At 42.8% G+C, this 27,581-nt stretch overlaps 1 protein-coding gene across 1 annotated transcript in view; it reads right to left on the bottom strand.

The window, feature by feature from the left end:
* Positions 1-7,916, bottom strand: part of LOC132892685 (alpha-2-macroglobulin-P-like) — a 108,173-nt gene extending 100,257 nt beyond the window's left edge. Inside the window, exons 1-3 of the mRNA XM_060930997.1 lie at positions 7,743-7,916; positions 6,212-7,594; positions 5,366-5,934 (exon numbers count right to left, since the gene is read on the bottom strand). Of these exons, the coding sequence (XP_060786980.1) occupies positions 5,366-5,934; positions 6,212-7,594; positions 7,743-7,916 (2,126 nt within the window). The remainder of the gene's footprint in view (positions 1-5,365; positions 5,935-6,211; positions 7,595-7,742) is intronic.
* Between the last annotated feature and the right edge of the window lie 19,665 nt (positions 7,917-27,581).

The following is a 27,581-nucleotide window of genomic DNA, read 5'->3' as shown; positions in this document are numbered from 1 at the left end:
TGATTGATTGATTGATTGATTGATTGATTGATTGATTGATTGATTGATTGATGCCTGTTAAGGAATATGACTAGATATTCTAGCACAGTTCAATATGTGTTCAGTCTCAGGGCAAGTTTCAGTACTCAAGCATTTGATATTAATCACAAACCATTATAATGACTTTTTTAAATTGTAGAACAAAACCCAGTTGCTAGAACTAAAGTACATAAATAACATACATGATTTTCATTATAATGTTATTTCATTGCTTATAACTTACTAAATTTATGAAAATAAATTACAAATTTCATTGTATGTACAATAACAAATTGCTTTTATGTAATGTAATTTATTCAGATGGATCTGCATTTAAATTAAGATCCAAAAAAATAAATAAATAAGTATATAGAGCAAATGGGACTCCAGACATTTTTTTAAACAGATTTCTGAGCAATTTTCCAAAAATAACCCACTCTCAGCTTCTTTCCCAAACCTAATTTTTTTTTAATTTAATGACCTTATTTAATAAATCTGAAGATTGATAGCTTAGTAAAAGATTATTATTTTTGGAAGTCTTTTTTATCCCCTTCATCATTCAAATTTTTCAGTAAAAATCTCATTCATACAGTATTATTAATCATACACATTTATACAGTTGCACTATAAATGTCTATAATAATAAAAATTGAAAATCAGAGAAATATTAAAGGCTCTTACCGGGACGTGTAGATGAAGGTTGCTTGTATTATGATGCTTGCAAAAAGCAGAAAAAGTGCAAAAGTTACTCTAGAAGGGCCCATCGTAGAAATGAATCGAGCACGATCATACCAGGTAAGATGATCTTCGAGCGCTCGTGATATTTATTAACTCCAACCCCACCCAAATATGTTTCTTAGTGGTGCAAAATGTGTTTTATGAGCATCACCCTTTTGTATCATTTCTTCTGGCCTTGCACTGTACATTACGCATCAGATGCCTCACCTTATCTGTCTAGTTTTAGTTATCATTAGTGTTTATTTAATTAAATTAAAAACAGTTGATAAAAAGAATTGATATATAGGAATGTAAAACGGATAAATTGATATGTTTTTAATTACATAATCAAATATCATAGCATATATGTATTGTATTTTGTTAGCTTGGTTAATTGAAGAAGAAGAAGAAGAAGAAGAAGAAGAAGAAGAAGAAGAAGAAGCCTTCATTTTTCAGATGTACACTCAAGCACAGTGAAATTCCTCCTCTGCATTGAACCTATCTGAAGCAGTGAACACACACGTGAGCAATGAGCACACACACACACACACACACCCAGAGCAGTGGGCAGTGATGCTTACAGCACCTGGGGAGCAGTTGGGGGTTCGATGCCTTGCTCAAGGGCACTGATACAGATAGAGGAAAAGTGCTGTTCATTCACTCAACTCCCCTCACATTTTTCTTGACAGTCCTGGGAATCAAACTGGTGAGTCTTTGGGCCCAAGGCTGCTTCTCTAACCGTCAGGTCATGGCTGCCCCCCTCCCCTTGTGGTACAGTATTAATTTAACGATTGTCAGGGATGAAGGTTGACGAACTGTCCTGATCTGTCTCAAACGCTACATTTTCTCTCTTCAGGTTACAGCACTCAACTCATATGAGTTGCATCTATTACAGTTTATTTACAAAATCTTCAACATTCTTCATAAGTAGGATAGTAATGCTTTCAAAACCAGCTCATGAAGTTTAAACTGCACAAAATATTTACACATTGAGCTTTATGACTTACATACCATAAAGCCACAGACAAAATCTGATGCTTATAATGATTAAAAACTCATGATCTTTCCCACACACATCTAAAGTATCCATACATGCTACTAAAAACTAGATAATTTATTAAATATATATATAGAATTTGACCACGAGCTGGCCTAGTGGTCAGTGTGCCCACCTTTCGATCAGGAAATCATGGGTTCTACTTGCAGTCAGGTCATACCAAAGACCATTGTAAAAACGGTACCTACTGGTGTCTGGCGAGGCATACTGCAATACAGATGTGAGTGGGAAATCAAACTCTTGCAGTTACCAGAGGACTCACCCCCCACTCTAACCCTAGCGCTATAGGCAAGAGGCCGAGGGCTATAGAAGCAGAGATCGGCGCCACCCAATGCACCTTAAGGGCATGGGAAGACTTTGATTTTTTTGATATAGAATTTGGATGGTGTAGTGGTTAGCCCTGTTGCCTCAGCAAGAAGGTCCTGGGTTCGAGCCCAGTGGCTGACGAGGGCCTTTCTATTGCCCCTTTTCCACCAAAGCAGTTCCAGGGCTGGTTCGGGGCCAGTGCTTAGTTTGGAACCAGGTTTTCTGTTTCCACTGACAAAGAACTGGCTCTGGGGCCAGAAAAACCGGTTCCAGGGTAGCACCAACTCTTTGCCGGGCCAGAGGAAAGAACTGCTTACGTCAGCAGCGGGGGGGGTTGTTAAGACCAACAACAATAACAAGACCGCGAAAGATCGCATTTTTAAGCGACGAGAAGCCGCAGCTGTACAAACGCGAAGTCATCCATTATTATTATTATTGTTGTTGTTGTTGCTGCTGCTGCTTCTTCCGTGTTGTTTTTGCTTCGATATTCGCGCCAAGGTTTATGCAAACGTAGTGACGTAACTGACGTATACAACAACGTAACTGACGTATACAGCGGCGTAATGACGTGGCTTCCCTTAGCACCGCAAGCTATGGAAAAGCAAACTGGTTCTCAGCTGGCTCTCAAGTTGAACGAGTTGTGAACCAGTACCATCACTGGCCCCGAACCAGCCCTGGAACTGATTTGGTGGAAAAGGGGTATATGTGGAGTTTGCATGTTCTCCCCGTGTCTGTGTGGGTTTCCTCCTGGTACTCTGGTTTCCTCCACAGTCCAAAGGCATGCAGTTAGGTTAACTGGCTACTCTAAATTGCCCCAGGTGTGAATGTGAGTGTGTGAGTGCGCAGAAAGGAACCGGCCACCCTACTGCTGCAATTCTGGCCAAGCCAATCAAATGTAGTTCACCTCAGGCTTGCTCACTGGGAATAGATTAGAGATAAAATTAGCTCATGTTTAAAGTCATGTAAAGCTGCTTTGAGACAATGTCTATTGTTAAAAGTGCTATAAAAATAAACTTGACTTGACTTGACTCAAGCCCGGATCAGGTTCAGCAGTGATGACGACAATGCAGAATTTGATCTGCCTGACGTAAGCATGGTTGAGAATCTAGACTTTTTGATATGTAGTATGATGTGGCACACAGAAGAGGTGTTAGTTAGGGTCAAAGGGTTCAGTTGCACAAAATGTTTAGAATTTGAGCAACAGGATTTACACCTAAACCGTGCCCAAGTAGTTGATATCCAAAAACTGATACTTCCAATGTTTAAAACTCGACTGTAAAGGCAATGTCTGAAAATGAGATTACGTGCATTTTACCATTAGACATGGAAATATCATAAATTTATCAGATGCGTATTTACACAGCACATTAAAGTGGTTATGGTCTTACTGCAGGTTACCTGAACAGGTGAAGTGTCCAGATGAGGTGTCAGTGTCTGCATTCATTGAGCATAATCAGATTTATATGTTAAAATGTTCTCCTTTTTTTGTCGTTTTCATTAGACTCATGACACTCACGTTCATGTCTAAAGACACACACACACATGGAAATTTAACAATAATATTTGTTTTTGTTTGCTAAAAATCTCAGCAAGTGATTTGGGTATGTTGTGTGATGTATCTGGGAAAAATTGAACATAATAATTTACTCTCCTTTATAAGCTCCAGACAAGGGTCACCATGTTGGGTGTTGCAGTTAGGACACGTTAGCCATGTTGTTAATTGACTGATGTCAGGAAGCATTTTGTATGCTTCCAAAAAAAATTAACTCTTAATTTTTTTATGTTGTGTTAATCTGGTGATAGCACCAAAGGTGCGAGGGCCCGTCATCACCACTTGCGGCTATATATTTTTTGCTTTCAAACCTCTTCCTATGAAGAAAAGGTCTTAAAGGTCATGTTTTCTGTTAGATCACACATGTCAGAGGTGAGGAAACCTGAAAAGTGGGCAAAACGATGTTAAAGTATGATTATATCACGATTATATGGCCAAGTAGTATGCATACTTGATACAGCTTGATGAAAATACTGAACTGTTCCCATGAGTTATCTCCTATGATAGTTCTCATTCATCAGACTTAATGGACATTTATTACATGTCACTGTATCTCCAGTGTCAGTGAGCTGAACACAAATATACAACAAAATTGAAGATATGGCTGAAGTCCTTGTCAGATTGAGGGTCATCATGTTCCCCTCAATCTACTGTTACGTCAAACCGTCCTCAAGAACAAGGCGAGGAGAGAGAGAGAGAGAGAGAGAGAGAGAGAGAACATTTTCAATTACATTCTTATACAAACTCATTAAAATGCAAAAAAAACCCTTATTTGCAAGTCATATCATAAAAATATCTTGTATATCCTCCAAGTTTATCTTGCATTTCCCATGATAAGATTACTAACTTGCAAAAGAATATTAAATAAGATTATTACTATTGTTTCAAGCTTAGAACACTGTAGTTCTGTTCTACTGTCTGATACTACTGTTAATTATAAACATTTATTTCTGTAAAGCAAAATTATCTACCAATGGAGTAAAAAAGCTTGAAATTAGTAACGTATAAATAGGTTTAATACTCACACTGTATTTGGTTTATTGTTAGGAAATAGATAAGTTTGATCGTATTTATACTATAAGATTTTTTAAACTTACTATAATGTCTTTTTGCAGCATAAATTATATTTCATTCTGTATATTAAGAATTGTGCTTGTTTTTTATCGGAATAAGAAAACATCTTACTCGATGTGCATGAATTACAGAGAAATCTGGAAGTAAAAGTTTACATGAAATAGTTACAGTATTAAGATTCAAGATTCAATAGTTTATTGCCATGTCAACACAGTTGATAGGAATTTGTTTTGGCACATCCCCAACATCAAATACATATGAAAAAAAAAAAAAAAAACAGAACACATACCTAAGGGCAGACAGCCATGGGTAAAACAGACAAAGACAGTGAACAGTAGTGGGGTACCCAGTAGTCATTGGACAGCAATAATGGCTAAAAATAAGTTGCATTTAAAGTTGCGTGATAAAGTGCATCTTAGAGTGTTCCAATGGTAAAGTGCATACCATGCATATAGAGTGCTACATATCATGGCAGTCAGAGAAGGTTCAGATGTCTGATGACTAATGGATATGTGCTATCCCTAAACCATGATGCTGAGGTTCTCAAACTTCTATATCTCCTTCCTGATGGGAGGAGATTAAAAAGATGGTGTGCTGGGTGGGAGGGGTCAACTATGATTTTTCTTGTCTTTCTAATTAACCGCGATGAAAAGAGGGAGGAAAGTGAGGGGAGGTTGGCGCCTATGATTTTGGATGCTCTGCGTACAACCCTTTCCAGCCTTGTCTTGTTCCATGAGGTGGTGTTACTGAACCAGACAAGGATGGAGAATGTGAGAACACTTTCAATTGTAGCTCTGTAAAAATGAATCATGGCTGTCTGACTGACTTTAAACTTCCTGAGCTGCCACAGGAAGTGAAGTCGCTGATGGGCTTTGCTGATCTTGATGTTGGTGTTAAGGTCCCATGATAAGGATTCATGAATAGTAGTCCCAAGGAACTGGAAGTGAGTGACCCTCTCCACCTCCACCCCCTTGATAGAGAGAGTGGAGAGGGGGCCAGAGGTTTTCCTAAAGTCAACGACCAGTTCCTTGGTCTTAGAGATGTTAAGAATCAGGTTGTTCCTATCACACCAACCCACCAGCTCGTCCACTTCCCTGCGGTAGTCAGATTCATCCTTGTTTGTGATGAGGCCAACAACTGATGTATCATCTGCAAACTTGTACAACAAAACTGAATTGGAGTGAGACTGACAGAAATGTGTGTATAGGGACTACAACAGAGGAGATGAGACACAACCTTGTGGTGCTCCGATGTTTAGGAGCATGGGCTGTGAAAAGTAGTCACCAATTCTAACAACCTGCTTTCTATCACAGAAAATTAAAAATCCATCTACAAAGTGATGTACTGACACCCAGCTCTTGCAGAGTGTTAATCAACTTTACAGGTACAATGGTGTTGAACGCAGAGCTAAAATCAACAAAGAGAACACGGGCATATGTACATTTCGATTCCAGATGTTGGAGGATGGAGTGCAAACAGAGGGATACTGCATCATCCACGCTTCTATTTGTTCTGTAGGCAAATTGCTGGGGGTCTAAGGTAATGCGGGACAGGTGCTCAAAGATTTTCATAATGACAGATGTTAGGGCAACAGGCCTATAGTCATTAAGACAAGTGATTTTATGTTTCTTTGGGACTGGGATAATCACAGCAGATTTGAAACAGGCAGGCACAATAGCAAGTTGGAGAGACCAGTTGAAAATACAAGTGAGGACAGGGGTAAGTTGGTCAGCACAGTGTCTAAGTGTAGCAGATGCCACACCATCAGGCCCAGATGCCTTCCTGGTGTTTTGCTGGCGCAACAAAATTCTGATGTCATGTTCAAAAACAGTGGGTGGAGGGCCACCTTGTTCTTTGTAACAGGGGGCAGGCAGCTGAACACCGTCGTCAAAGCGGCAGTAAAAATTATTAAGCTTATCAGGGAGGGCTGGGTCGCTGACTGGAGCATGATGTTTTGTTTTAAAGTCAGTGATGTCCTGCAGCCCTTGCCAGACACCTTTAATATCATTTGCCTGTAATTTTTTTTCAAGTTTAGCTTTATAGGAAGCTTTGGCATTCACCACAGCTCGCTGAAAATCATATTTCAATTTTTTGTAATTAGTCATGTCACCACATTTGAAGGCAGAGTGTTTCTTCCTACAGAGCAGTCTTAGTTCATTATTAAACCAGGGCTTACTGTTATTAAAGACAGTCACAGTTCTCACAGGAATGCAGACACTCTCACAGAATTGGATGTAGGCTGTGACAGTATCAGTGAAGGAGTCAATATCATCCTGGCCGTCAGACCAGAAGTTGCTCCAAACAGTGGAGTCCAAGCAGTCTTGTAATGTTTCTATGGCCTGTGGGGACCAGCACTTAAAGTGTTTGACAGTTGGTTTTGATACCTTCAGTTTTTGACGGTATTTGGGAATCAAGAGAATAGAGTTGTGGTCGGACTTACCCAGGGGGGCCCTGGCCACAGCATGAAAAGCCTTGGGGATTGGAGAATAACACTGATCCAGTGTTTTATCCAACCTGGTGGCGATGTGGATGTGGGGTTTGTATCTGGGTAAGACTTTTTTCAGGGTGACGTGGTTAAAATCACCCAGCGCGATCATAGCCGCATCTGGGTTGCTGTTTTCCACCTCCATTATATGATCCGCCAGTTGTTGCAAGGCAGAGGGTGCAGAGGCGTCGGGAGGGATGTAAACAATGATCAGGACAATGGCAGAGCATTCTCTTGGAGAGTAGAAGGGCTTGCATATCACCGTGAGAGACTCCAACTCTGGGGTGCAGGTTTGTGACAAGATCTTGTAGTCAGTACACCAGTTGCTGTTGATGTAGCAGCCAACACCACCCCCGCGTTGTTTCAGTGAATTTTGTGGTGTGATCTGCACGATGAAAAGAGAAGCCGGGTAGTTGTAGCGAAGAGTCTGGGAAACTTCCATCGAGCCAGGTTTCAGTTAGGCAGATACCAGCAGCATCCCTGAAGTCTCTCTGTGAGCGGGTGAGCAGGGAAAGTTCATCCATTTTATTCACCAGGGAGCGGACGTTGGAGAGAACCAAGCTTGGAAGAGCCGGGCGGTGGATGCGGCGCCGTAGCCGGACAAGTGTGCCACCTCTCGCACCTCGCTTCCGAGGCTTCCAGAATTGCTTTTGCCGCTCCCTGTGTTGCTGAAAGTCCAGTGGGAGATCAGGCCGAAAAGTGGGCATGTTGTCACGGATATGAAGTAGAGCAAATCTGTCATACTGGACAATGCCAGAACTGGGATCCAGGAACAAACAAAATAACGCAAGACAAACAAACAAAACAGGGAGTAATGCCGAGTCACCATAGAACAGCGCCATGACGTCACTTTTTTTTTTGACAGTGACAATCAGTAATTCCAGCCGAATCACAGAAATCACAGAAATGAGCAAATGTAAATTCTCAGCATGTAAATAATGTACATATCTCACTGCCTTTTAATTTAGAAATACTGTTTCATTCCTTTCTGATTCAGTAAAATATTCTAAAATGATTAACATTTCTGCTTGAGAAGCAAATTTCAGAAGAACCACAGTCTCTGTTGAAGCAAGAATGCCTTTTTTTGGCCATTTATAAACCTGATAAGATGTAATATATCCATCCATCCATTCATCCATTATCTGTAACTGCTTATCCTCTGCAGGGTTGTGGGCAAGCTGGATCCTATCCCAGCTGACTATGGGTGAAAGGCGGGGTACACCCTGGACAAGTCGCCAGGTCCTCACAGGGCTGACACATAGACACAGACAACCATTCACACTCACATTCACACCTACGGTCAATTTAGAGTCACCAGTTAACCTAACCTGCATGTCTTCGGACTGTGGGGGAAACCAGAGCACCCAGAGGAAACCCACACAGACACGGGGAGAACACGCAAACTCCACACAGAAAGGCCCTCGCCAGCCGCTGGGCTCAAACCCAGGACCTTCTTGCTGTGATCCGACAGTGCTAACCACTGCATCACCGTGCCCCACATATGTAATATAATATATAATAATTATCATAATATTTTTGTGTTGGTTTTACAACAATATAGTAAGATAAGTCCTTTCCATGCCAGGACCTGGTCTTCCCAGGCAGTTTCCCATCCCAGTACTAACCAGGTCCTTGAGGCGCATAGGATGGCACCAATCTCTGTTTCCATAGCCCTCGGCCTCTCACCTAGGGTTGCAGTGGGGGGCTAGTCCTCTGGTAACTGTGAGAGTTTGACTCGCCACTTGCATCTGTATTGCAGCGTGCCTTGCCAGATGGCAGTAGGTACCATTTTTATGATGGTCTTTGGTATGACCCAACCACAAGTAGAACCCACAAGCTCCCAATTGGGAGGCGGACACACTAACCATTAGGCCAGCTTGCAGTAATTGTCTGTAACAATAAAGACATAGACAAATTTGTTGATACCCTTACAGCTCATTGAAACAACACTTTATTCCTCCTGAAATGTGATGAAATAAAAAGCAATTTTCTCATGGACACTTGCATGTCTTTGGTATGTCAAAGAGTAAAGCAAAAAAAAAAAGTGTGAACAGAAATGATTTATTATTTATTTTACAAAAGTATTCTAAAATAGCCTAGATAGATTTGTTGGTACCCCTAGAAAAAATTATAAATAATTGGGTTATAGTGATATTTCAAACTAAATGTTTAATCTTAATTAGTATCACAGGTGTCTTCAATCTTGTAATCAGTCATTCAGTCTATTTAAATAGAGAAAAGTCATCACTCTGCCATTTGGTATCGTCATGTCCACTACATTGAAAATGGACCAGAGAAAGCAAAGGACAGAGTTGTCTGAAGAAATCAGAAAGAAAATTATAGATAAGCATGTTAAAGGCAAAGACTATAAGATCATCTCCAAGCAGCTTGATGCTCCTGTGACTCCAGTTGCAAATATTATTAAGATGTTTAAGTTCGATGGGACTGGAGCCAACCTTCCTGGACGTGACTGCAAAAGGAAAAATCGACCACAGATTGTACAAAAGGATTGTGCCAATGATAGACAAAGAACCAAGGACAACTTCCAAAGAGATAAAAGTTGAACTCCAAGGTCAAGGTACATCAATGTTTGATTGCACCATCTGTCAGTTTTTGAGTGACAGTGGACTCAGTTGAAGGATTCCATTGTTGGAAAAAAAAACTTTTTAAAAAAGCCAGACTGGTATTTACTAAAATGCATATTGATAAGCTGTAATGCTTCTGGGAGCATGTCCTTTGGACAGATGAGGCAAAACTCTTGCTTATTGGCAAGTCACATCAGCTCTATGTCCACAGAAGAAAAAAATTAAGATTTCAAAGAAAAGAACACCATGCCTACTGTGAAAGACAGAGGAGGCTTGTTTATGATTGAGGGCTGCTTTGCTGCAGCTTGCACAGTGTGTCTTGAAGCTGTGCAGGGCACAATGAAATCTCAAGACTATCAAGGCATTCTGGAGCAAAACATACTACCCAGTGTCAGAAAGCTCTGTCTCAGTCACAGGTCATAGGTCCTCCAACAGAATAAAGACCCAAAACACACAGCTAAATGCACCCAAGAGTGGCAAAAAACAAATCATTAGACTCTTCTGAAGTGGCCTTCTATGAGCCCTGATCTGAATCTTATCAAATATGTCTGGAAAGAGCTGAAACATGCAGTGTGCAGAAGGCACCCTTCAAACCTGAGACAGCTGGAGCAGTTTGCTCAGGAAGAGTTTGCCAAACCACCTGTTGGCAGATGCAGAAGTCTAATTGAAATCTACAGAGATCACTTTTTAGCAGTGATTGCTGCTAAAGGTTGTGCAAAAAAAAAAAACATATTAAGTTAAGGGTACAATCATATTTGTCCATGCCATTTTCATTTGTTTTGTATTTTGTTATGTAAAATATTCAGTTGAATCAAAAATCAAAAGCAAAGTCTGATTCGTATTAAACATGGAATAAACAATGATGGATGCCATTAACTTTTGCCAGTTTCAAGTTATTTCAGAAATAGTTGTGGGTTCTTTTTTCATGAAGGGTACCAACAAATTTGTCCACATCTGTCTATAATGTACAACCCCAAATCAGAAACAAGTGGGATGGTATGGAACCCCAACACTAAGTCATCATGACAAGGCTGATAGTACACAGCCTGGGTTGGTCAAGACCACTATGTGATTACACAGTGGGCAGGAAAGCAAGGGAGAGGTGCAGCCTGAAGAGGTGGGTCTTCAATCTGCACTTGAAGGTAGTCAGGGAGTTGGCAGTTCTGACTTCAATGGAAAGCTCATTCCACCAATGGGGAATTAGGACAGACAGCAGTCTTGAGTGGGCTGGGCAGGAGAGGAGAGGAGAGGAGAGGAGAGGAGAGGAGGAGGGGCCAGGTGATCAGTAGCAGTGGAGCATAGGGATCTGGCTGGCATGTAGGGTCAGATCAGTCTCTGGAGGTATGCTGGACCTGACCCCTTGACCGCCTGGTAAGCTATTACCAATGTCTTAAATTTGATGCGAGCCGCAACAGGCAGCCAGTGAAAGGCAGAGGGGTAATGTGGAAGGGGCAAGGGTGGTTGTAAACCAGGTGGGCTGCATTGTTTTTGGATGAGCTGCAGGGGTCTGGTGGTAGATGCTGGAAGGGTAGCAAGGAGAGAGTTGCAGTAGTCCAAGTGGGAGAGGATCAGCACTTAGACCAGGAGCTGAATAGAGTAGGTGGTGAGGAAGGGGCAGATCCTTCGGATGTTGTAAAGAAGAAATCTGCACATCCGGGCCACAGCAGTGATGTTTGCTGAAGAGGAGAGTCTGTCATCGAACACCACCATTAGGTTCTTTGCACTGGGTGAAAGTGACATAGAGATGTCCCCCAAGGAGATGGCAAAGTCTAGGGCGGAGAAGATAGAGCAGGAATGTACATCACCTCCATCTGGCCTGGGTTGAGCTTCAGTTGATGGTTGTCCATCCAGCTCTGGATGTCATGCAGGCAAGCAGAGATGCGAGTGGAGACCTGTGTGTCAGAAGGAGGAAAAGAGAGAAATAATTGAGTGTCATCAGCACAGCAGTGATATGATAGACCATGAGCAGAGATAAGCAACCCGAGAGCGTCACAGTCCAGTCCAGTCCATCCATGCCTTAGACTGTGGGACTTCCATGCCGGCTCCAGGCTGGATCCAGGACAGGAATTCAGTCCTGCCTTGCTGAAGGCCATTTCCTGAAGTGGCACTCCCACACCTGCTACCACTTCTCTCCCATCAGCCAGGGCTTTTTAAGAGCTGTTTGGAGCTACTCCATTTGTCAGACTGTCTCTTATAGACTTTCCTTGCTACAGCTCATTGGTATTGTGTCTTCTTGATTCCCCTGCCTGAATTTTTCCTTGGTTTTTGTCAAGTTTTTCTGTCTGTTTTTTTTTTGTCCCTGTTTTTGCCTGCCTGTTCTTTTGGATTGTGTCTTTTGTTACCTCTGCCTGGATTTCCCTTGTCCCTGTGTTCATCAGTTTTGGGGGGTTTTTTTGTGAAGGTTTTTCTGTCCTGTTTTTTTGTCCCTGATCGCGTCTACCTGCTCCTGTGTTTTTGACCTCCTGGCCTGTTTTTAGACTACCAATTTTTGCCTGAGCCCTACTGTACCTTTTGCCTTTTTGCCATCTACTTCATTAAAGAAGTTTTCTCTTTACGTTGCCTGTCTTCTGAGTCTGCTCTTGGGTCCTCACTTCACCTCAGCTCACCATTCATGACGGCACAGTCTGGCCAACATGGACCCAGCAGATTTCACCCAGCTAAGAGCAGCGGTGCAGAAATGGGGAGCTGTCCTTGGGACCCACCAACAGGACATCCAACAGGTGAATCAAAACCTTGTTGCCATCTCTGACACCCTCAATCTTCTTGCCACTCAGCTACAACTGCTTCAAGTAATGTCTGCTCCTACACAACCCCCTCCACCTACCGCTCCTCCTGCTCCAGCCCTCTTCAGAGAGCCGAGACTTCCCACCTCACAGCCATATGACGGAGAACCAGGTACCTGCAGATCATTTTTATCTCAATGCTCGCTAACCCTTGAGCTTCAACCACTGGCCTTCCCTACAGAGCATTCCCTAGTGGCCTACACCATCACTCTCTGTGCTGGTGTGGGAAGTGTGCTGCTTTTACAGCAGGTGGAGTGACAGCTGGGATAGCCAACCATGTAAGTTAGTGAGAAACAGGTAGCTAATCAGAGAATATCTACATTAGAAGGGGGATTATTAGCAGTGTCCTACATTTAACCCTTTGTGTACCATTAATCATTGCTCAGGTTAGGACATCGGTTTTATTGATCTTGATTACACAGTAGTGGCTGAATATTGGTAGGGACACGTCCCTACCCAAAATTATGCCCTAGCTGTGGGCTAAATGACCTCCCCATCAAGAACTGTTACCCCTTACCTCTCATGTCTATGGTGTTTGAGTTACTCCAGGGAGCCCAGATTTTCACCAAGCTAGACCTGCGTAATGCTTGCCACCTCGTGAGGATCAGGGAAGGGGACAAATGGAAGATGGCATTTAACACCCCCCTAGGCCACTACGAATATCTCGTGGTTCTGTTCAGCCTGACTAACACTCCTGTGGTTTTCCAGGCCCTCATTAATGATGTCCTGAGGGACTACCTTAATGTTTTTGTTCATCTGGACGATGTTTTGTTTTTCCTGCTCCCTTGATGAACACCATATCCACATCAGGCAGGTCCTTCAGCAACTCCTGGAAAATTTTGTTAAGGCTGAGAAATGTGAGTTCCATAGAAGTTCTGTCTCCTTTCTGGGTTTCATTATCTCCCCTGCATGGATTCAGATGGACCCCCTGATACTCAAGCCAGTTGCTCACTGGCCCACCCTGTACTCTCAGTGAGAACTCCAGCAGTTTCTTGGGTTTGCAGATTTCTACAGGCAATTCATCAGGAACTTTAGTATGGTGGCTGGGCCCCTCACAGCTCTAACTTCCACCAAGGTCCCTTTCAGCTGGGAGGAAGGGGCCAAGAAAGTGTTCTCTGAGCTCAAAGGTTCACCTCAGTACCTATACTCACCATTCCAGATCTGTCCTGGCAGTTTGTGGTTGAGGTTGATGCTTTGGAGTCAGGGGTGGAGGCCATGTTGTCCCAAAGATCAGCTAGTGATGACAAGCTTCACCCTTGCTCCTTCTCTCATTGTCTTTCCCCCTCTGAGAGAAACTACGATGTTGGCAATAGGGAACTGTTGGCTGTTAAACTGGCCTTGGAAGAATGGAGGCATTGGTTGGAGGGATCAGACTTTCCCTTCATCATATGGACAGATCACAAGAGCCTCGACTACCTCAGGACTGCCAAGCACCTCAATTCTCATCAGGTCCGATGGTCTCTTCTTTTCTTGCTTCAAGTTCACACTTTCCTTCCATCCAGGCACTAAGAATGGTAAGCCTGATGCCTTGTCCAGAATGTTCTCTCCCCTCCAGGAGGAATCGACCTCCCCTGAGACCATCCTTCTTCCATGGTGCCTGGTGGGGGCTGCTCTGTTAGAGGTGGAAACCCTGGTCCCGAAGATCCACGAGCAGGACCCAGGGCCCAGTAATGCACCTCCTAACCATCTTTTTGTTTCTGTGCAGGCACAGGTGTTGCAGTGGGGTCATGGTTCCAGAATGGTGTACCACCCAGGAGCAGCCTGGACTCTGGCACTCATCTGACAATGTTTTTGGTGGCCATCCATCAAGGAGGATGTCCAGAGGTTTGTGGCAGCTTGCAACATCTGTGCCAGGAACAAGACTGGCAACAGACCCCTTGCTGGCCTGCTGAGACCCCTTCCTGTTCCCCACCAGCTCTGGTCACACATGGCCTTGGATTTCATCACAGGACTCCCTAATTCAGGTGGCAATACTTGTATCCTCACTGTTGTTGACTGTTTTTCTAAAGCTGTTCACTTTATCCCTCTGCCCAAGCTTCCCACCACCAAGGAGACCGCTGAATTGCTGATACTCCATGTTTTCCACCTACACAGACTCCCTTCAGACATTGTATCAGACCATGGATCCCAGTTCTCTTCCCAGTTCTGGAAGGCTTTCTGTAAACTCATCGGTGCTTCTCACAGTCTGTCTTCAGGTTTTCACCCTCAGACCAATGAACAGATGGAATGGGCCAACCAGGAGCTGGAAGTGGCTCTCAGGTGCATGGTGTCCAAGGATGCTGCCTCCTGGAGCAAGACCCTTCCTTGGATAGAGTACACTCACAACTCCTTACCCACCTCTGTTACAGGTCTTTTCCCCCTTCCAGTGCTCTCTGGGTTACCAGCCACCACTCTTCCCTGTCCAAGAAATCACCATGCCCTCTGCCCAGATGTTTGTGCACCACTGCAGGAGAATGTGGGCATTGACCAGGAAAAAGCTCCTACATTCTATCAAGAGGTTTAAAGAGCAAGCTGACACACCACTCGGGAGCTCCCATCTATTGGGTGGGGTAGTGGGTAATGCTTGCCACTTGCCCCTCAAAACGGTCTCCCACAAATTGGCTCCCAGGTTCATAGGACCTTTCCCTGTTTCCAAGGTAATTTAATCCCTGCTCTGTAAGACTGTCTCTGCCTGTAACCATGTGCCGTATTCACCCAACTTTCCCTGTCCCCACCCTCCAAACCCCCTCCTCTCAGGTTCACAGATGGTGGTGAGGTCTTCACTGTCAGGAGCTTGCTGAAGGTATGACACCGAGGCAGAGGACTCCAGTACCTGGTCAATTGGGAGGGGTATGGTCTTGAGGAGAGGAGCTGGGTTCTTGCCAGGTTCATCATGGGTCCGACCCTCATTACGGACTTCCACCAACAACACTCTGAGGCACTTTCTAAGGTGCCTGGAGGTGCCCATTGAATGGGGTGTACTGTCAGTCAAGTCCACCCATGCCTTAGATTGTGGGACTTCCAGGCTGGATCCAGGACAGGAATTCAGTCCTGCCTTGCTAAAGGCAATTTCCTGAAGCAGCACTCACACCTGCTACCACTCCACTCCTCTCCCATCAGCCAGGGGTTTTTAAGAACTGTTTTGGAGCTACTCCATTTGCCAGATTGTCTCTTGTAGACTTTCCTTGCCTCACTACAGCTCATTGGTATTGTCTTCTTGATTCCCCTGCTTGAATTCTTCCTTGTTTTTCTGTCCAGTTTTGTCCCTGTTTTTGCCTGCTTGTTCTTTTGGATTGTGTTTTGTTTTTTTTTGTTTGTTTTTTGCTACCTCTGCCTGGATTTCCCTTATCCCTTTTTTTTTTTTTTTTTTTTTTTTGGAAGGTATTTCTGTCCTGGTTTTTTGTCCCTAATGGTGTCTACCTTTTCCTGTGGCTTTTTTTTTTTTGACCTCCTGGCCTGTTTTTAGACTACCAATTTTTGCCTGAGCCCTACTGTACCTTTTTGCCTTTCTGCCATCTACTTCATTAAATAAGTTTTCTCTTTACACTGCCTGTTTTGAGTCTGCTCTTGGGTCCTCACTTCACCTTAGTCTCTATCATGAATGGCAAGCTAAGTGTAGAGGGAGAAAAGAAGCAGACCATGGACTGAACTTTGGGGGACACCAGTTATAAGTGATATCAGCCCAGGTAACCTGGAAGGAGTGACCGGAGAGTTAGGACTAGAACCAATCCAGGTCTGTCCCATAGATCCCCAGTGCTGATAGGGGTGACAGGAGGATGGTGTGATCAATGGTGTCAAATGCAACAGAAAGGTCTAGAACAGGGGTGTCCAAACTGATCCATAAAGGGCCGTGTGGCTGCAGGTTTTCATTCCAGCCATGCAGCAGCACACCTGACTTGGCTCATTCAATCAACTGAACTGTTTTCACACAGTCAAATACTTGCAGCCACACCCACCCTTGATTAAAGGGTGGGTGTGTCAGTTGATTGAATAAGCCAAATCAGGTGTGCTGCTGTATGGCTGGAATGAAAACCTGCAGCCACATGGCCCTTTATGGATCAGTTTGGGCACCCCTGGTCTAGAAGAATCAGGACAGAAGAGAAGGTGACATGTGCTTCATGAAGTGCCTCACTGACAGAGAAGCGCAGTCTTGGTTGAGTGTCTGGCTTGGAAGCCAGACTGGTGAGGATCCAAGAGGTTGTTCTGAGAGAGAGAGAAAAGAGGAGAGTTGATTAGCAACAGTGCATTCAAGCGTCTTTGAAATGAAGGGGAGAAGAGAAGCTGGATGGTAGTTCTGGACAGGGCTTTGAACTGGTTCAAGGAACGAAAACCGGGAACTTTTTCTATTTCACATGGAACAGAAACGAAGCCAGAAACTTTATTTTTTATGTTCCGGAACAGAAACGCTTATTAAAAATAATGGTAACTGGTTAATACCGGTTTTTATTTCGTTCCTCAAAGTTTCCATAGCCTACAAATAAAAAAGTCATTCTTCTCCTGCGCAAGTTTCTATGACCCGCTGGGGTTCACTTCCTGTGTGACGTTCGCTGACTGAATGGAGAGAGCGGGAAGGTGGACTACTATCACGTCTCCACGTGATAAGTGAGTAAGTGCATTACTGAGTGTCTGAGCAAAGAAGAGCCTGAACGTTGCAACCTCCCTATTGGCTGTTTGTAAAAATGTATCAATTATTGCCCTTCCCACGGGAATCATCGCAGGCTCGAGAGACGAGACCTGACGAGTTAGTTCGTTGGCAGCAGAACAAAATGTCTGGACACAAATCGGGTTTTCAGAAAAGGAAAGAAAATAAATGGAGGGTCGAAAATACAAAAAAGGAGGCAGAAAATGCAAAACGAGTTTTAAGGTAGGACAAATGGTTACTTTTTAAGGCAGCCCGCCGTGGCTGCAGGCTTTCACTTGTCATTGAATGATTACTTTTCTGAGGCAGCCCGCCATGGCTGCCTGCAGGCTTATTTATTATAGCCCATTTAGTTAAAATAGTTGATATAAAATGTTTATAGTTATGTGATGGTTGTCCTGATTTAGACTGGTGGTTTTTTTTTTTTTGGGGGGGGGGTTGCGCGATGTTGCACCCGGGTCCAGATTAGGGCAGAACCGGCCCTGGCTACATTTCAGGTGTAGTTTGTTTTATGTATGTATGTACTTGCATAGATGTGTACTTGGTCTTCCAATATGGTGCCTAACAAAATCTCTCAGCGCGGTGACGTCATGCGGTAGCCCTCTATAGGGCCTGACTAGCCTTTGGTAACACACTAAACGAATTATCTTTCATTTTTGGCACTTTTTCTATTTGTGTAGATGGGAAGACATACTGAGAATCCAAATCGCCAACATTTGAAATAATTGTTTTGAATTATTTCTTGTCTTATTTAATGAAGGTTGTAATAGAATTAGCCTACATTTGGCTTAAGCTGGATGAGACAGAGACATAATTTTATAGCCATTTGTTAAACAGCTGACAGGGAACATAATTAACCGTTCCGGGAACGAAATTTTTTTGTTCTAACCGGTTCGGGAACGTCTATTTAATGGTGGAACCCAAAACCGGAAACGTTAAAATTCCGTTTGTGTTCGGAACGAACCAATAGGAAAAAAATTCTGGTTCAAAGCCCTGGTTCTGGATGACAGAGGGCTCTAGAGTGGCTTTTTTTCAGCAGAAGGGTGATGTGTGCCTATTTAAAGCTGGATATACATCCATTCCTACATTTCAGGTCTGCAACACATTCCAGAAAAGTTGGGATGTGGGAAATTTAAGGGTAATAATGATGTGATTTGAAACAGGTGACTAATCACAATTTGGTAATAAAGTATATTGGTAAATGTACAGAAACACTTATTGTTACATTACATTAATGGTGTTTAGCAGATGCTCTTATCCAGAGTGATGTACAACATACCCAGAGCAGCCTGGGGAGCAGGTGGGGGTTTGGTGCCTTGCTCAAGGGTACTTCAGCCATTCCTGCTGCTCCAGGGAATAAAACCAGTAACCTTTAGGTCTCAAAGCCACTTTTCTAACCATGAGGCCATGGCTTATTATATGAAATCCTCTTTTTGACTAAAATGCATTTTGTTTTGGGATTTATATTTCTGATGTATATTTCTAATCCACTTTGATGCTTCAGGATCTTCTAAGAGCTCTGATGAACTAGACTAATTTGAACTGCTTTGTTTTTCTTCACATTATTATGGTTTTGCTCCAGATTAACCTCTGATAAAAGAAATGTGGCTCCTATCTTAATTTATCTTTGTCACAGAACAAAAATATAAAACATTACAAATATGAAGATATGAAATTCTAATTGTATTTATGGTCATCTTGCTCCTCTTCTTCTGCTGTTATGACTATCATGTTTGGCACCACAGGAAACACTGTATTTATAAACCATCCTCAAGAACAAGATGAACTGAGCAAAAGATTACAATTTATTGTATTTCATTAACATTCTCATTAAATTATATTTACAACCATCACAAGATAAAGCTTTTGTCTCTGGTATTTTATTGTGTTCAAATGAATTTCATAATTAATACACATCAGTTACTTGCTGTTGGTCTACCCTGACCCAGTAGTGTTTTATTTGACAATATATAAATTAAAACAAGAGCTAATTTAAAAATATATATCTCATCTCATCTCATTATCTCTAGCTGCTTTATCCTGTTCTACAGGGTCGCAGGCAAGCTGGAGCCTATCCCAGCTGACTACGGGCGAAAGGCGGGGTACACCCTGGACAAGTCGCCAGGTCATCAAAGGGCTGGACAATAAGGTCTGCAGAGAAAATTATTGGTGTCAGCCTGCCCTCCATCCAAGACCTGTACCTGTCCAGAGTCAGGAAACGGGCAGGTAACATCTCTGCAGACCCATCACACCCTGGTCACAAATTGTTTAAACTTCTCCCCTCTGGGAGACGCTACAGATCACTGTATGCAAAAACAACCAGACACAAGAACAGTTTTTTTCCCTCAGGCTGTCTCTGTGATGAACAGCTAAAACCGGACTCAAATATCGTTAACATCAACTGTGAAATATCTGCACACTCATACCGTCATTCTGTGCACACTGTATATTTATATTTACTAAGTCATCCTTGCACTATGCACCATTTTGCACCAAAATATTATTTATATTTATATATATATATAATCTCCTTGTCTATACATATATTTACCCTTCTACATGTACATAGCTTTTTGTTTTGTTTTTTTTTGTCTACGCTTTTTTTATCTGTTTGTACAAATGCCGCTTTTCCACTACCAACGCGGCTGAGTTGGGCTGAGCCGTGCCGTGCTGAGTTGGGCTGAGTCGAGTTGAGTGGGGCTGTTGGAATTGTATTTCGACTACAACCGCGCTGAACCGTGCTGGCTGGAAGTGGGTGGACACATTGGGTGGAGTTAGCGAAAGTGGGTGGACGTCATGTTTTGTTGTTAGGCGGCGCAAACAGTGACATCAGTGATCTTTTAAGCGGTAGTCTCACGACCCGGATAGTAAACAATAAACATGGAGTCGTTAGTGTTGCTGGTCTTGGTGCTGTGGCTTGTTGTCACCGACAACGCCAACAGATACTGGCAAGGGCGTATAGATGAGGCAAGGCGCATAAGGCTTCAGAAATTCTCGTAATTTGTAATTATTCATCTTCCGGGTTTACGGTGTTTACAGATCCCAGCGTGCTCGCGGGGCGTGTGTGGGCATGTGAGGGCACTCCTCCTCACCAATCAGTGCACAGGGGAGTGTCTCCTCACGCCCCTAGCCCCACTCGGCTCGGTTTGGCTCGCTTCAGCCCTACTCCAAAACCGTGCGAGTTTTGGGTGCTAAGCAGGGCTGAAGCGAGCTGAGTCGTGCCGCTCTGAGATAGTTGAAACGCGAGCCGTGTCGGGCTGAAGTGAGCTGAAGCGAGCTGAAGTGAGCTGAAAAAGGGTAGTGGAAAAGGGCCATAAGAGAGCTAAGTAAAACCGGAGTCAAATTCCTCATGTGTGTTCACATACCTGGCAATAAAAGTGATTCTGATTTAATCAGTACATTGCATTCCAGGCATTTAGCAGATGCTCTTATCCAGAGCAACATATAACAAGACCCTGACACACCCACAGCAGTGGGCAACCTACAGTTAGGTGCTTTGCTTAAGGGCACTTCAGCCATTCCTGCTGGTCTAGGGAATCAAACCAGTGACCTTTTGGTCCCAAAGCTGCTTCTCTAACCTTGAGGCCATGTACAGAGTATTCAGGAAGCTTGGAAGTATTGGGAGTTTCTGCACCACAAATGAGCTATTCTATCAAAAAAGAGGCAGTGGTGGTGAGAGGTTGGGAAATATACATGCAGGAAATGGTTACAAATGGAATAACTCAACAGTCAAGGGCCCAACAGTGGCAACACTGGGGTTTGAACTCATGACCTTTCAAGCAGACAAAGTCCTTCCCATGCCAGCACCTCATATTCTCAGTAGTAACCAGGCTCTAAGGAACAGGTTTCTATAGCCCTTCGACCTCTCGCCTATTATATAGCTAGGGTTACAGTGGGGAGCTGGTCCTCTGGTAACCACGAGAGTTTGACACCCTACTCACATCTGGTCTCTGGTATGACCCAACCTTGGGTAGAACTCATGATCTCTGGTCGAAAGGCAGACACACTGATCACTAGACCAACTTGCTAGTCAATTCAAGCAGTAATCCAACCTCTTAACCACTGAGCTACCACTGCCCTATTACTGTAAATATTACCAGGAACTAGAAGAAAGAAGTGTGTCTGTGTACAAACAATGATTGGCTGTTTGAAAGAACATATTAAAGATGTATGTTACTGGCATTTAGCAGACGCTGTTATCCAGATCGACATACAACGTACCCAGAGCAGCCTGGGGAGCAGTAGTGGATTAGATGCCTTGCTCAAGGGCACTTCAGCCATACCTGCTGGTCCGGGGAATCAAACCTTTTGGTCCTAAAGCTGCTTCTTTAACCATTAGGCTATGGCTTCCACCACAAGACATAACTTGTTTATACTGACTGTTTATAGCTGCTATAACATAAGTAACAACTTGTTTATCAGACATTACATTACTGGCATTTGCTCTTATCCAGAGCAATGTACAACATATCCAGAACAGGCTGGGGAGCAGGAGTGGGTTAGATGCCATGCTCAAGGGCATTTCAGCCATTCCAGCTGGTCCAGGGAATAAAACCAGCGACCTTTTGGTCCCAAAGCCATGTCTTTAACCATTAGACCATGGCTTCCCCAAAATATAAAATGTAGCTACAACTGCATAAAAAGTAGCATGTGTTTTTCGTAATGAAACAGTTGTTGTTATAGGAAAATAATACATCTGGTAACAGTAACACTGTGTCCTCACACCATCATTCTATTCCTTACTTATTACTAAACCAGATTATATAATATTAGATACTACAATTGATTAATCAATGAGTAAGCAGTATAGAAGCACAGAACGAGACCATAAACAGAATAGTGTATATACATAGGGTGAGATGATAAAATAAGTCCCAGGTGAAAATAACGATCAATAGAGAATGTATTTATATATTTTATATATGCATTGTCATTTTACTTGTTCATCAGTTTTCAAAGACAGATAAATAAGGGGGAAGTTTTGAGTTCTACAAACTCTGCCATCCTGTGGAGAAAAGCAGCAAATACAGAGAAACTAAATAAAGATAAATACATGGATTTTAGTTTTTAGACAGACAAGGTGCTCAACAGCAGCTCTGACAAATAAGGTTACAAAAAAGAAATAAAATCACAACTAAAGAGCTAGATCACAAAAAGCAAATGAATAACACTGAGCTTGTTGGTGCCATTACATTTGGTAATGTTCAAAATTCATAAGAATAAAATTGTTATACTCGTTTGCTGAATGACATCAGAAAAAAGAAAGTAGTAACCACTGACATTCCCATTGAAATATTTTACAAATCAACAATATAAATTGTGAAACGCACTCCCTGGCCACTTTAATAGGAACTTCTTGTTGAGTCTAAGATTCCTGTTCTTGGCTGCAGGAGTGGAACCCAATGTGTTCTTCTGTTCTGCTGTTGCATGCTGAGATGCTTTTCTGCTCACCACGGTTGTAAAGAGTGATTACCGTATGAGTTACTATATCCTTTCTGGCAAAAAAATCTTGAACCAATCTGTCCATTTCCCTCTGACCCTCTCTTATCAACAAGGCATTTGTTTCCACCCACAGAACTGTCGCTCACTCACTCAGTGTTTTTTGTTTTCTGCACCATTCTGTGTAAACTCTAGAGACTGTTGTGTGTGAAAACCCCAGGAGATCAGCAGCTTCTGAAATACTCAAACATTTTTCCCATTCCGATGTTTGAACATTGTGAACATTAAAGGAACAGTCCACCGTACTTCCATAATGAAATATGCTCTTATCTGAATTGAGACGAGCTGCTCCGTACCTCTCCGAGCTTTGCGCGACCTCCCAGTCAGTCAGACGCGCTGTCACTCCTGTTAGCAATGTAGCTAGGCTCAGCATGGCCAATGGTATTTTTTGGGGCTGTAGTTAGATGCGACCAAACTCTTCCACGTTTTTCCTGTTTGCATAGGTTTATATGACCAGTGACATGAAACAAGTTCAGTTACACAAATTGAAACGTAGCGATTTTCTATGCTATGGAAAGTCCGCACTATAATGACAGGCATACTAACACCTTCTGCGCGCTTCGACAGCGCATTGATACGGAGCTCAGATATCAATGCGGACCACACAGGCCACACAGCGGGTACCATACACAGAACAAACCACACAGCACCACGGCGGATGCCACAGACAAAAAACACACAAACCATGGTGCTACAGACAGAACAGGCCACACAGCACCACGGCCGGTGCCACATACATCCATCGCAAGGCACAGCATCACGACGGATGCTCTCTCTCACACACACACACACACACACACACACACACAGGATTCTACACTGGTCTTACCTTTACTTGTAAAGTTACTTGTAAAATTTTTTAAAGCAATTTGGCTTTGAATGTGAGTAGCTGAGCATTCATGTTTCAGGAGGCTTCTTGGTAGGTTTTTTAAGTCACAAAATCCCATGTTAGTCCAGACATTGTCACTGGCTGAGAACAAGAGACAGGGATAACAGAAAAGGCGGTTTCTTGTAGCATAGCCACACAGCCAATCTTTTCGGTTGTACCACTCACTTTGAAACGATCGGGTTATCTTCTGCCCAGTCCTTTGAAGTAATTCCTTTAGCTCCGGCGTCGGCCATCCTTTCTTTATCACGTCCCGTTTTCCTTGAAAGTCCAACTTCGAGAAACCTTTCAGTTGAGCTATTACATCCTACATTAATTTGTTGCAGTCAATCGGAACAAGCCAACAACAGTCCAAATTAAACTTTACGTGACGACGTAGAGAAGAAGCAACCACCAAACAAGAATAACTGAGCTCACGTACGCCCTCTGCACTGCGGCAGAGCTACTGCCTGCCTCACCTCATGTCTTTTCAGTGCGGCTTTATGTCAAATTGTTAACACTAAATAAGTGATACACATACGTAGAAAACATTACATATTATAAGGAAAGTGAGGACAGATTATACACATGTCTACAATGTATAAAAAACATTTTAATACAGCATTACGTTGGTAGCATACACAGAGTAAGCAAAAGGCACGCGCTCAACCCAGTTAACAAGGGATTGCGCAATCGGACATGAGGCACGGCTTGGTGCTGCCTCACGTCGCTGCATATTCGCTGCAATTGAATAGGAAATAGGCAAATATGGCGATTTTGATCGCAAAAATGATTGAAATTATTTGAATCATACAGAAATGGCATATATAGCACAGATGATTGGACAAATCTTTATTGTTATCATTATTTACATTCATTACGTCTCATGATGGCTGGATGATGACCGGTGAGGCCCTGCCTCACCTGCCACCCCTGACCGCACGTCACTGAAAGACAGTCAAAAGTTGTGAAAAAAGCGATAATAACTCTTGAAAAATTAAAGAGATACATTCTTATTATCAAATAATATTATGCTATCATCCTCGGTTGGTTCAGCATGTTTTGTTGCTTTTTTTTGTATTTTTGGGGGAGTTATTTTTAAGTCAAGTTTTTATTTCGTCCTCAGTTGGTTCAGCAACACACTCCGCCATTTTGTTTTTCTCTACTCATGGTATATGAGCTTTTAGCTTTTAATTTTGAGTATGACTTTAAACTGCAACCGGTGGTGAGTCTCAGGTCCGGGAGGACTTGAGTATTGGGGAAAGTGGAGTTACCCCTTAATCACCATCGCTCCCAGGTCCGCTCTGACCCGGAGTGGTAGCACCTGCCTGGGCTCCAGCTATGGGTTAAATAGTACATCACCAATAAGGCGCTGGCAGCAGGACGCAATGTGGCAGATGAACCCAACAGGGTCAATGGCACACCATCAGATGACATGCGGAAGAGCCACTCAAATGGCCAATGGATGGCATCGCTCAGCAAGTCAGTTGTCACTGTAGGGAAACTTCCATGCCGTCAGGTCTGTGGCACTTTTGTGCACCACTTGGCATCGGGTCTGGAGATCCAGAAAGACAACACGATGGCGGCATGACGACATCGCTTGTCTTACCTTACTGTGCAAGGCGCTTCATTAGGAGAAGAGAACAAGTCTGGTGCTCTCTGGTGTGGGCCTCGTGGCCCATCTGTGTTTCTGTGCATCCTAATGAAGCAGCCATCATCGCTAGCGATGGACAGCTGCTGATGATGAAGATATGAGCTGATATCCTAGTAGTAGAGTAGCCAATCAGAGCACGTGATTGCTCATATCCAGTGAATGTGGATAGAATAATATCTAATAGCACAAATTAATTTGGTGTTAATTTTCTACAACCGCAGCTCTGACAGTTGTCCAGTAGATGACAGTAGTATCTATCGTAACAGCTCATTCATGGGGTTAACTTATTTCTTATTACTAACTTATTTCTAGAGCAACTATAAATTTTAAAGGGACTTGTTTTGTAGATTTAAAAACATGTTCTTTAAAACATACAAAAGATAAGATAATTACTGCCAAAGGTCAATGTTTTGATAAGGAGAATATGTTCATAACATTCACAACTCGTGTTGTTGCAAATTTTCCAGCGTGAAAAGGGTTCACAAGACACAAGAAATATGAATATTCAGGTGAAGCTTTCTGTTTTAGTGAAGAATGTTTATAGTTATCGCCTTGTCATAGACATTCAACAGCAATCAATTCAACAAAAAAATGAAAAGAAAAAACACAATTGGCATCAGCCATAATTGGTGCCAATCTGATATTTATTTCATTCAGCTGAGATTTTAATTTAATTTTAATTTTTATATCATACTTTAAAAATATAGCAAACATCACTAAAAACCTATCACACAAACCAACAACTCCTTTCTTCAGTTAACTGTTTTCACATAAACTTCTCTGATGTGTATTACGTACAGAAATATGTATAATCTTTGGTAGGATGCAAAAAGCACCCTGAGAAATATATTTTATGATGGAATAATCAATGCAATAACGGTCTGATCATTGATGCCATCTGTGTCTCCGGAGTTGGTTCGCTATCTGGTCAGATTTGGTCAGGTCTGGTCAAGCCCAGTTTGCCGTGTCTCTAGAAACACAAACATAAATACAAACATCTTCAGTTCCTATGTTCACAATCAGATAGACCAAACAAGATAGCAGGGCGCCTTAGCATTTCTTCACACACCAAGGTCATCGTCCGATTCCGAGATTAACTTGTTTACATGTCACAGAGTGATAATATCCAAGTCACCATGATCATATTTATTTATTTGTGTAATGCAAAATGAACATAATCAAATAAATAAGGAAACAAGGAACCTGAAATAAACAGAATCAAATAAAAAATTAAAACATCTCACAATCCTGCTTTTTTGAACACATCTTAAAGTGTTCATTCTAGCAAGCGTAACCATCTTAAATGAAACTGCAATCAGTAAATAAGGATAGGTCATCGTGTTCAACCTTTAGTACAAGGCATGAATGTAAATGTAAGACATCACATATACAGGAAGTGTGAGAAGATGAAATAGTCATTAAGATGGTACGTAGTTGCAACAGCAACTCATAATGTAGGCCAACAAGATGATACCGCAGAATACTATTAAAACCAACAGAACAAAATTTCTCAATAATATTGCCACCAAGATTCTAGCAAGGCACTTAACCAGTCACTGGTGTCTTGATCAATCTGACTTTTATGGTTGCACAAGTCATCGAGGTCTTTTAAAGATATTTGGCCAGATCTTTAATGACATCTGAACAACACTCAGGGCCGACGTGTCACAGTCCCTGCTGGACAGACCCTTCCCTCACCTCTCTCCCTTTTGTTTCCCTTCCCTTTGTCTCCCTCTTGTGTGTCTGTTGTCTCTGTGGGGCTTCTAAGGGGGCAAACACTTGACTGGACTACCGCTATTTGGGAAAACTAAACCGATCTCTGATCCTTATTACATGCATTCGTAATGGAGATGTGCAAAGTGTCGGACCACCCCGTCTGGCAGGGGCGCCTGCAGGGTTGAACTGTAAGGTACGCACTAGCGGTGTAATCCCCCCCCCCCCCCCCCAAAAAAAAAAAAAAAAACCGCTTGCGTGCTGCAGTTTCTATGAAGAGTCAATCTATAGGCTTATACACAAAACAACGATAGAACTTTAACTTGAAATTGAACAATAGCCTTCCATGAACACAGGCTGATATTTGAACAACATACGTGAACTACACACGACAATAAACTCTTTATAGCCTCGATTAGAATCTAGTGAACTTGCTCAGCACTACCGCACGCACGAGTACACACAGACCTACACCGCAAGTGCAGTCCTGTCCCCAGGCCACCAAGCGCTAGGTAAAGGCGCACCCAATCACCGAGCAAAATTGTGCCTATTTAAAGTTAATTCGTCTTCTACCTGTAGCGTCGAACTGCCTCATAATCTCTTCGCTGTCAATCTCCATATCAAAATGAATGTTCATGAGCGCAAGCCCAGTGAG

Source organism: Neoarius graeffei, chromosome 10 (assembly GCF_027579695.1).
Source record: "Neoarius graeffei isolate fNeoGra1 chromosome 10, fNeoGra1.pri, whole genome shotgun sequence".
In the NCBI taxonomy this organism is placed as follows: Eukaryota; Metazoa; Chordata; class Actinopteri; order Siluriformes; family Ariidae; genus Neoarius; species Neoarius graeffei.
The sequence above is the reverse complement of the archived record's forward strand: the minus strand, read 5'-3'. Positions and strand labels throughout refer to the sequence as shown.